General features: G+C 35.0%; 1 protein-coding gene across 1 annotated transcript in view; it reads left to right on the top strand.

The window, feature by feature from the left end:
- The window catches only part of LOC135224958 (uncharacterized), a 46,333-nt gene that overhangs the window by 19,048 nt on the left and 14,724 nt on the right, over positions 1–12,561 (top strand). Inside the window, exons 5-6 of the mRNA XM_064264268.1 lie at positions 11,583–11,712; positions 12,482–12,561. The exon at positions 12,482–12,561 is cut by the window's right edge and continues 43 nt beyond it. Coding sequence (XP_064120338.1) covers positions 11,583–11,712; positions 12,482–12,561 — 210 coding nt within the window. The remainder of the gene's footprint in view (positions 1–11,582; positions 11,713–12,481) is intronic.

Here is a 12,561-nt window from a genome sequence, read left to right as displayed (position 1 = left end):
GTGCAAATGCCAGACAAGAAAAGAGAGAAAATAGAAAAAAGATGAGTTTCATATACGTAATATCATGGGCAACTCATCTCTTTAAACATTAAAAGTGACTTGAGTACTTACTGTCTAAACATCAAACATTTGCTTGATCATTGCTGCGTATGCAGACTGCAAGAGAAGTCACTTGGCATTTACGCAAGACAGGGGATTAAAATAGTCATCTCTGTTGGCATAAGGAAGCGCGCACTCGTACCCAAACACGGACTCGCGCGCGCGCTCTCATACACGCAAAGGCATATACCATCATTAACTCAGGTTTCTTATCCTTCTTAAGGACGTCAGATGCCGACCACTTGAAAGTTGGCTTGGCAATGAATATATTGTAAAAAGGATTTTTAAGATAACTTGATGCAATTACAGTTCTAATAATACTACTCCTTAACTTTGAATATACTAGATATTCATTAGTCCACAGCCAATTTCTGCATCCTGCCCCGATAACATGAATAGGTAAAATAAAAAAAGGACATTCATTATCCCGGAAACTTTAGGAATTTATAATTTTTATGGAATTTTTTATTTCAAAGTCATCAAGACCATAGGTGTTGCTTGTTAGGAATATAACCACATACGGTATAGGAAGGTGGGTATGTCTATTCGTAGGTGTACAAAGAAGAGCCAGTTATCAATGAGAGAAACAGAAATTTAGATGGAAACTAGAAGATAAATATGAACTAAAGCGATAGGTTTGATCTTTTATGAAAGAGAGAGAGAGATTTAAACAGGAAAGAGAAGATTGAATTGAAGTAATAGATTACCGAACTCCTACGACATCACATAACCATAAATAAATAAACAGTAAACAAATTGAGATGGAGACTACAATGATTCACGTGTTCGATACATGTAACAGTCCACATATTTACTCCGCATAAACATTATTACTTACCCTCACTGCCAGGTTTATATTATCATTATTCAGAAGATGAACACTATTCATATGGAACAAACCCACCAAGCCTAGCGTTGGATCTAGACTAAAGTCTAGAATCTAGACGAAGGAAATCTGAATATTAAAAGGCTTCAAAATTTCTTAGTCACTTCACGTCCCACCACACTGTCTAATTTATATATAATGTATATATATATATATATATATATATATATATATATATATATATATATATAATATATATATATATATATATATATATATATATATATATATATATATACATATTATCACAAATATGAAGTCACAAATTTCGTTTAATATCCAATTTATCACTTGAATATAAAAAATGTCATTGCATATGACTAAAATCATGCACACATATATATATGTATGTATGATGTGTGTGTGTGCTATGGTGTCCACATTATTAGGTAACCTTTCATTAACAAACTGAACAAATAGAACAAATTATTATAGTGCAAGTATAAAGTATATTAATACAACTCAACCAATACCGCCGAAAGTTCAGACGATCAACTAAACTGACAAGACTTAACAGAATTCATTCATTATACCCCGGCCTCCTTAAAAGGTCACAAGTATCCAAGGCTGCGGGAGGTCACTATGACGAAGCGCTTTTCGAAATCTGCAAAAAATTGTTTTCTATGACTGTTGTGAGTCGATTTCCGCCTGGCGTCGTAAGACTTTTCGAGAAGGTCGTCCAGTCCAGTTCAATCTGGCCGAGGCGTCAGTGCGTTGGACAATGAGCCCCAAGGAAAATCTGAAGGACAGCGCGAAATGTCACATCAGGCAAAGGCTCAGGAAAGAGAGAGAGAGAGATGAGTATTCGGCGAATGCTTTCAACTCGACATTGTCAATGATGTTTGCCTCGATTTTAAGTTTTCTGTTCGTCAGCCCTGAGATCGTAAAACCTACTAGGCTAAAGGTCTGCAATTGGTATGTTGATCATCGAGCCTCCGATCATCAAATTGACCAAATGACAGCCCTCTAGCATCAATAGTTTGTATTTTATTTAAGGTTAAATTTAGCTATAATCGTGCTTCTGGCAACGATATAGGACTGGCCACCACCGGCCTGTGATTAAAGTTCCATTGGCGTGGTTCATACAGCATTATACCTAGACCACCGAAAGGTAGAGCTATTTTTGGTGGCCTTGATTATATGGTGTAGTAGTAGATGTACAGAAAACCCGATTGCGCCGAAGTTTCTTCGACGCATTTTTTACTTGTTTCATAATATGATGATTTAATTTGTCACTGAGTTACGACCGTTCGACTGTGTTACTTTTTTCTACACCTCAACTGCCACCCACAGCAGTCGACTGATAACCAGGTACACAGTTCACTGCTTACATTATGAGTGCATCTATACGTTTCTTACTTGTCCTGATCTTGAACTGTGGCCCGCTCAACTGTGGTATCTGAAAGACCGGGTAGATGAGAGAGAGAGAGAGGTTGATGGAGTTTATAAGATTTTAATGACTTGTTGAGAATTCATAAAGCCATTTTTTCTAATGAGATCAAAGAAGATACATGCTGCTTTTAATACTATGTATATATATCATATATATATATATATATATATATATATATATATATATATATATGTATATGATATATATACTATATATATATATATCTATATATATATAGATATATATCTATATAGGTATATATCTAGATATATATATATATATATAGATATATATATATATATAGATATAATATATCTATACATATATTATATATATACCCCTATATATATATAATATATACTATATATTTATATACATACATATCGGTAGATAGTTTGCACTAGAGATACTTTGAAAAAGTATAAGGCAGAGAGAAAGCTTAAAATGAATAATTGACTGAATTTGAAATATTGATAATGACCACCATATTCTAGTACTATATGAAATCGCTCTTCACATTATATTCAATTATTTATACACGTTTGACATTTCTATACTCGCCATGTTAAACAACAAAATTCACTTAGAATCGCACACACGACACTTTGGAAATAACTCACACCCAAAAGAAACCTTGAGTCATAAGTACCTCTGACCCATCCAGGATTCAAACCTTTGATTTGGAAAGATATAGAGATATTATACTATATATAATATATATATATAGGATATATCTATATATATATATATATATTATAGATATATATATATATATAGTATATATATAGATATCATGTATATATCTATATATATATACTCTAATATGATATATATATATATCTATATATATATCTAGATATATATATATATATATAGATACTATCTATATCCCCCCCCATATATATATATATATCTATATATAATATATATATTATATATATATATATCTATATATATATATATATAGGATATATATATATATATATATATATATATATATATATTAATATATATATATATATATTATATATATATATAGATATATATATATCTCTATATCTTTCCAAATCAAAGGTTTGAATCCTGGATGGGTCAGAGGTACTTATGACTCAAGGTTTCTTTTGGGTGTGAGTTATTTCCAAAGTGTCGTGTGTGCGATTCTAAGTGAATTTTGTTGTTTAACATGGCGAGTATAGAAATGTCAAACGTGTATAAATAATTGAATATAATGTGAAGAGCGATTTCATATAGTACTAGATATGGTGGTCATTATCAATATTTCAAATTCAGTCAATTATTCATTTTAAGCTTTCTCTCTGCCTTATACTTTTTCAAAGTATCTCTAGTGCAAATCTATCTACCGATTTATAGGCAGATATATAGATACATAGATAGAGTTTTTTCACCGACCAAGAGCAAAGGGAGATAAATTGATGGATAGATAGATAGGTAGGGTACCTATAGATTTCTTACCAACCGAGATCGAGGAAAGATGGATAAATAGATCTAAACAGATAGATAGATAAATACAGAGACAAATTTGTCTCCGACAGAGAGGGAGGAAGGAACGCCTAGCAACTGAAAGGCAAGTTTTCGTTCCCGACCAAAAAACTCCCTTGGCAACGTCCGTTGGGTTCCTCCGATCAACAGCGCCCGTCTGTCTGTCTGTAAGTCGTCTGTATCCATGCAACATTTGCCTTTTGCTTCTTATAACCTTGTTGCAGATTGCTTCTTCAATCACGTGATGATCACCTCTCTCTTGTAAGGCATGAGCGTAGGTAATGAGGTACCTGAAGCTGATGATTGGTTACTGGTTAATGGGACTACCTCTAAACTCTCCCTAAGATGGCTAGGCTTGATTGATATGATATTCCCTTGTTAGGGTGGGTTGTCGACTGAGTACAGGTTTCCCCTCTATGTGTATGGTTCCACGGAGGTCTTCCATAATATATGGTTGCTGATAGGTAACCGTTTTTCTCTCTCACGTATATGGAGGAAGTGATTGAAAACCACTGGTTTGGTTGTTGTACTTTATCCAACTTTTACTGTAATTTTGGATTTATGTTTCTCTTTGGTTAGTCTTTCTGGGTGGGGTTTTTTTCAAGTTGAGTCACATAGATTGTCATTATCTACTGATTCAGCGAGATCTAAAAGGCATTCAGTTTAAGGTGCCATACCATAACAAGTACCTTTTGTTTAACATTCTAATTTACATTCATTATTCAGGAGTTGATTGTAGTCACTAATATAATAGTCAGGACCCATAATTTACTAGCAACATTTGAATGGATAACCAAGCCTCTTAATTATTATTATTATTATTATTATTATTATTATTATTATTATTATTATTATTATTATTATTATTATATTTTTCCGTCACATTTGCAGAGCACGAATAAAATCATCATTAACTTGCGAAGCCTCTATAGACTTGAAATTTAAACCACCATATGGCACTGCACTATCAGAATTAATACTATTGTAGATTCACATCAACTGTGCATTTGATGTCTGGGCCCGTCCCCTAGGACGCTCCTGATTGGCTGTTGATGAGCCAGTCACAGGGCTGGAAACTCTCAGTCTCTCTCGAGAGTTCACATGGACATGATGTATGTTCCACCTCTCCTGAGGGACACGTTTGAAAGAAGTATTCCTCAGGAGAGGTGGAACATACATCCTGCCTATGTGAACTCTCGAGAGAGACAGAGTTTCTCGCCCTCTGACTTGCTTATCAACAGCCAATTAGGAGCGTCGTAAGGGACGGGCCTAGACATCAAATGCACGGTTGATGTGAATCTACTATAATAATTAATTGGAAAGCAGCCATCAGACGCTTACCTCCGTCAGACACTACCAAAGATCTATGAGTAAATCTCATTATACGACATGACCGGAACAGCAAATTCTCTAAATTTTATTGCTGTCCATCAGAAGCTAAAGACTCGGAAGGGTCACCTTGTGTAAGTTTTCATCAAACCGCCCCCCCTCCCGCCCTACCCGCAATCGATTTTGTTGCCAAAAGCTCGCAGACAGACACGGTTGAAAACATTATGGACTCCTTACTTCATATGCGGAGGTAGAAACATTAATAGCCTTCAGCCAAGAACTTATTGAAGTTTCTAGCCACAACGAGTTATTATTATTATTATTATTATTATTATTATTATTATTATTATTATTATTCAGAAGAGGAACAATTTCATATGGAACAAGCCCACAGAGTAGAGTGACTTGACATTCAAGCTTCCAAAGAATATGGTGTTCATTTGAAGGAAGTAACAAGAGGTAACATGAAATACAGAAAGAGGAGATTAGTAATTAGAAAAGTGAAAAAAATACATGAAAAAATTAATAAATACTCATAGCAAGTTCAAGATATAAGTAATAACTATTAATACTACCAATTACTGATACAATAACTACTACTACTTCTTCTAATACTATTCTAGAGGATGATACGCCTTTCCTCAGAAGATCCTTCACGATTTGTGATTTTCAGGAAACTCGTAAGTTTTGAAGTTTGGAAGAGTGATTAAAACTTTAGCTTTTCCCGAATGAAGTGGAGGCTCAAGAAGTTTCGCTCCCTTTGAACACATTCACTGCATCCTTAATTGGAAAATGGCGTGAGCTTGCTTTAATAACTTATTCCTTCTATACCTATCAACTGCACACGTGACGGTTAGGGACTTACAACCACTGATCCTTGGTAGTTCAGTTGTTTAAAGTCACTGTACATCGTCGTTTCCAAAGCAGGCGGTGGTTCGAATCTAGCTGGTGGCAAAGCATTTAACAGTTGGTATTGTGTGTGCAAGTTATTTCCCCAGTTTAATTACTTTTGGTGATATATATATATATATATATATATATATATATATATACATATATATATATATACACATATATATACGTGTGTATATATATATAAATATATATATTATGTATATATGTGTGTGTGCGCGTAGTATATAGGTATGTAAACGCGTTTGTGTGTATATGTATTATAGGGTGACTCGTTATCTTAAGAGAAGCTTAAGACAACGCTTATTAATTTTTTTTTTCTGGCTAATGAATAAAAGATTAACACTACTTCTACACTCTTTTGCATGCTTATCAGCATGAATACAAGCCGCTTAACGTATAAAATTAGCTTTAATTAAATGTCAGAGAAATAACACCCGAAAAATATTGAATATCTGAAAAGCAAGACTATGAGGAAATAATAGGGTTTAGTTTTAGGAACTCGATTTCTGGTAATTAAAGTGGACTTTGTTTGCGATCTCTTTGTGGACTACCTTAGGTAATATTGATTGATATCTGTTTATTTTAAAGACCATACTTTTTATGCTGAACAAAAACGACGTGTAATAGACCAAAACATTGTTGGAGTCCTCCTTGCAATTCATTCACGTAAGTGATGCGATAACGCAACGTCAACAGATTATCAAATACTATTTTGGCTCCGTGCAATCTGTCACGTCATCATTGTCTTCCATTCTTCTTCCTCTGCTATTTTTAAGAGAAACTGGCAACATCACATCGGACGATGCATTTGCTTAATGTCATTCTCAACATTATTCACCACCCCACCCCTAAGTCCTCTTCCATGATTGGCCGAGACCCTTGCCAACGCCTCTACACCCACCGTATCTGCTCTGTGATTGGTGGGATGAAACCAAGCCCAGAAAAAATAAACAAGAAGGATAGGGAGACTGTTTGTGGTCTGCCAAATCCTGTGCATCTTAATCACGGTTGGCCATTTAAAATTTAAATGGGGTGATGTAGCCAAATGAGGCACACGTGGTAGAAAAATCCTTTTGCGTCTCTGGAGAAATGACGTCAAACGCATTTTTGTAATGGGTAAATATTGCACAGGCGAAGATGCAATGATGCATAGTCAGGGATGCTCTTCTACAGCCAAAGATATGTATTCTCTCTCTCTCTCTCTCTCTCTCTCTCTCTCTCTCTCTCTCTCTCTCTCTCTCTGCGCGTGTTATTGTTACTGGTTGTATATACTGTAGGGTGTTTCTTAGCGCTGTCTGTTTTCTCTGTCTCTTTCAGTGTGCATGATTATTTTATAGTATACCGTGTAGAAATACCCTTTAATAAACTGTGGAAAAACAAACGTACAGCAGGGTGTTTCCTAGTGCATTATTGGTCCTCTCTCTCTCTCTCTCTCTCTCTCTCTCTCTCTCTCTCTCTCTCTCTCTCTCTCTCATCGCGATGCAGCAGGGCATATGAGCATGATTACCATGATCTATCCTGTAACCATCTTCGGCAGGCAGGGTGGTTACGTCTTCTCCGGTCTTTAAGTCATCGTACCCAGCATTTTTTGGAAGGTTGCTTCTGACCGCGAAAGGAAACTAGTTTCTCATTATGTAAACGTCTCTCCGGATCCGAAATTGGCGTTTGTTCTGTATATTTTTTTTCTTTTCTTTTTCTTAGCCCTGTTTGCTTAATTCTTTTTATATAAAATTGAATATTTCTGTTGTATTAGGTCAAAGAGGGTTATTTTACACCCTTGTATACTTACTCATGTTTGTGTGCTTTTTTAATTACTTCTTATCGTTAAACAAGAGAAAAATATTTTATTCCAAAACAAAACTATTCTCTTGATGACTGTTCGCTATAATGTCATATTCTCAGGATACTTGCTTTCAATGCTTTCGAACATTTTATGCTTTTTCCTTAATTCATAAAATAAAAAAGCAATTAAAAAACCATAAAGATCTGCTGTCAAACTTGTCACTATCCATATATAAGATTATTGGTTCCTAATCAGTAAAGTTCCTTATGACTTTTTTTTTCTTATACCTGATACCACGAACTTACCAAAACGCCTAGATTTGGTTCTTTAGAAGATTTTAACTTTTTATACATCAACATTGTACATAAATCTTATTTAACCTAGTAGCAACCTTTCTGTTTTTTATCGGAATTAGTGTCATAATTTTCAATTCCGCAAATTCTCAATATGAAGTTGCAGTTAGCCTGAATAACTCTAACGTGATCTCAACAGTTGTATAACAGTTTACTTCTAATTATCTATGATTGATGTCCTAAGTTGTGACTCTACTTTCATGATTTTCCATACGTAGATAAAGACGATAGGCGCTAATACACTCATACATTCTAAGCAACTGCTCAGCACCTTCCAGAAAGGCTGGGTACGATGACTTAAGTTTCCATGAGAGATCAAGGTAATCATGCTTATATGCTCTGCTACCTGCCGCATCATGATGAGAGAGAGAGAGAGGACCAATAACGCACTAGGAAACACCCTAATGTACATGCGTAAAGCCTATAGCACGCTTGTTCTTTCACATTTTATTAAAAGGTATTTCTATACTGTACTGTAACTATAACTTATCGTGAAATAACCATGCACAATGCAAGAGAGAGACAGAACCGACAACGGGCTAAAAAACACCTACTGTATTATGTACAAACAATAACTGCTGAATAAAGAATATGCTCCAAGAGCATTATTGATCATTTCCCAAACATAAACCGAAATCTTATTGGCTTCATCATGTTAATCACATTATGTCTAGTGCGAAATTCACATCTATGATTCAAGAAGTCTTCGCTTTCTGAAAAATATCGGTCGTGCTTTCTGACACTTGGTCTCCCTCGCCATCTTAGTTATTCTGCATCTCAAATGTTTTGGAGACACGTTCCGGCTGCCAACTAACGCCCCCCCCCCTCCCACCCCCGTCTTTCAACATGGCCATACCACATTTTTCTTCTATTTCCATGTAACCTATCTCGCACTATTTGCTGTGCCGAGAAATCGCCTCAGTATTCGCATCATTGCGAACAGGTATACCGACAGAATTCAAGTATTACGCCTCTGTTGTACAGTTGTACACACACACACACTACATGTATATATACATATATATATATATATATATATATATATATATATATATATATATATATACGCATATATATATGTATGTATGTATATATATAGTTTGTATATATTCCAACAAGGGTTCTAGCAAGACAATAGCTCACATAATGAGTTTATTCGTCTCGTGCACCATGACAAAGGCACATCATCAGTCTGGAATTTTATAAGATATATATATATATATATATATATATATATATATATATATATATATATATATATATATATATATACATAATGTATTTTATCATATACGTTGCATTTAATATAAAATCATTAAGCTGTACATGTCGTTGAATATCCAGTTCGCGCTCTTTCTGGAATGTCACTGGAGGGGAATGAAGAGTGATAAATGATTTGGTGAACAGTCTAGAACAGGGGTCGCCGACCATCGGCGGCTTTTTCAAGACACTTGTGCGACTCCAAGCTCTAAAAAAATACCTTTTAAGCCATATAAAACAAAGGAATTATGCAACATTCTGAAGAAAATATTTGATGAAATTCTATTCAATTTTAATTGCAAACTATGGGCATCAATTTAATTTCAATGAGATATTCATAGTTTCTATGGCCATTTTTGTCGTTGTCTCTCTGGCAGTTCTACGTTTTTATGATTCTCTTAATGAATGGCTCTTTCGCTTCAAAGGTTTTATGACCTCTGGTCTAGAACGTCGACCAAAAATCGTTGGTGGGAGGTGTTCGAGTCGCTACGTAACAAATCATTTATCACTTCTAATTCGCCTCCGGTGACATTCCCGATGTATCACGATTTGGATATTAAACGAAATTTTTAGCTTAATGTTTATATGTATATATATGTATATATATATATATATATATATATATATATATATATATATATAAAGATATCTATCTATCCACGTATATATATCCATATATACACACACACTATATATAACAATATATCATTCGAGCTACAAAAAAAAGTTAAGTATATCTTAGTTTTACCAGACCACTGAGCTGATTAACCAGCTCTCCTAGGGCTGGCCCGAAGGATTAGATATTTTTACGTCGCTAGGAACCAATTGGTTACCTAGCAACGGGACCTACAGCTTATTGTGGGATCCGAACCACACTATATCGAGAAATGAACTTCTATCACCAGAAATAAATTTCTCTGATTCCGCGTTGACCGAGTGGAGAATCGAACCTGGGACCACCGGATTGGCAGCCCAGCTCGAAAACCACTCGGCCAGCGAGGAACCATTCGAGCTACAAATGTCCTTTAATATCTAATTCGCTCTACCTCGGAATTGATATATTTTCATATATGTACCGAGGGAGAACTTTTAGTTGATAATAATTTCGTCCCCCCAAGGGATCGAACCACCGTCCAGTTGGACGGGAAATGAAATCAGAAACGGACAGTGACACTACCGAGTCTGCTAGCAGAGAGGCTGTAAGTTTATATCGATTCTGACCTTTACAAATCACCGCCGATCTCGGTGTATTCCTAATTAGAATCAATATGAAACCCCCTCAACCATGCTAGCCGATTCGAGCTAGCAGACTCGGTATAGCGTCACTGTCCCTTTCTGATTTCATTTCCCATCCAACTGGACAGTGGTTCGATCCCATGGGGGGACGAAATTATTATCAACTAAAAATTCCCCCTCGGTACATATATGAAAATGTATCAATTCCGAGGTAGAGCGAATTAGATATTAAAGGACATTTGTAGCTCGAATGATTTATATGAATCATGGTGATGTGATAAGTATTCATAACAAGGCTGCATGTGTCAAACGCTCGAATCGGCTAGCATGGTTGAGGGGGTTTCATATCGATTCTAATTACGAATACACCGAGATCGGCGGTGATTTGTAATGATCAGAATCGATATAAATTTATAGCCTCTCTGCTAGCAGACTCGGTAGCGTCACTGTCCGTTTCTGATTTCGTTTCACGTCCAACTGGACGGTGGTTCGATCCCATGGGGGGACGAAATTATTATCAACTACAAATTCCCCCTCGGTACATATATGAAAATATATCAATTCCGAGGTAGAGCGAATTAGATATTAAAGGACATTTGTAGCTCGAATGATTTATATGAATCACGTTGATGTGATAAGTATTCATAGATATATATATATACATATTTATATACATGTGGGTGTGTGTGTATGGTTGCGTGTGAGCATAACTTGCACCTACAAATTCATGTGAAATGTTATAATTATGTTCAAACGTATGTAGAAAGCGACATGAATTGTTGATACACACCCTGTGAAAACCGTCACCAGCGTCGTTCTCTTCGGCAGCTTCGCCTGTACCTGAAGGAGTTCAACCTACCGGAGCCCGATGCTACGGGGGATTGCGTCCAACAGTACCTGCACGTGGTCAGCGATGCTACAAGCGAGATCATCTGCGGCGCCAACAGCGGGCAGCATTGTGAGTGGGAGTTTGTAGGCAAGAGACCGTGCTGACATTGGGTCGACTTCCTTTCGCTCCTGATAAAAATAATTATTTTGTTATTGACGTGAGGCTGAAGTTTATGTTGAAGCGTTTTGAAGAGGACTAGGATATATATATATATATATATATATATATATATATATATATATATATATATATATATATATATATGCCCACCAAAACCTTGAGGCAATGGATATTACTGTATTAAATTTACATAGGCAACTTTCTTTTCTCTCATATAAAAAATGTAGGCTTCCTTTTCAGATACGAAAAGCTCGGAAAATGTGTTTTTGAATATTATATATATATATATATATATATATATATATATATATATATATATATATATATATAAAATGTATGCATATACGCATATATACTATACATATATAGTACTTATGTCTGTCTCCGTAGGTATATTATATATAATATATATATATATATATATATATATATATATATATATAGCCCACCAAAACCTTTAGGCAATGGATATTACTGTATTAAATTTACATAGGCAACTTTCTTCTCTCTCATATAAAAAAAGTAGGCTTCCTTTTCAGATACGAAAAAGCTCGTAAAATGTGTTTATCGAATATATATATAATATATATATATATATATATATATATATATATATATATATATCATATATATATATACATATATACATATATGTATATATGTGTATATATAAACATGATCTCAATTACTCAATATTTTGTACTTTATAACACCACAGTATACGTCGAAATCAACGATTACACGAAGCCAGTCAAATTATTCGTGGTGACGGTCAAAGCTGGTCTGCAAAGTTCCTGG

This window comes from Macrobrachium nipponense, chromosome 12, assembly GCF_015104395.2.
Source record: "Macrobrachium nipponense isolate FS-2020 chromosome 12, ASM1510439v2, whole genome shotgun sequence".
NCBI lineage: Eukaryota > Metazoa > Arthropoda > Malacostraca > Decapoda > Palaemonidae > Macrobrachium > Macrobrachium nipponense.
This window is presented reverse-complemented; position numbering and strand designations above follow the sequence as displayed.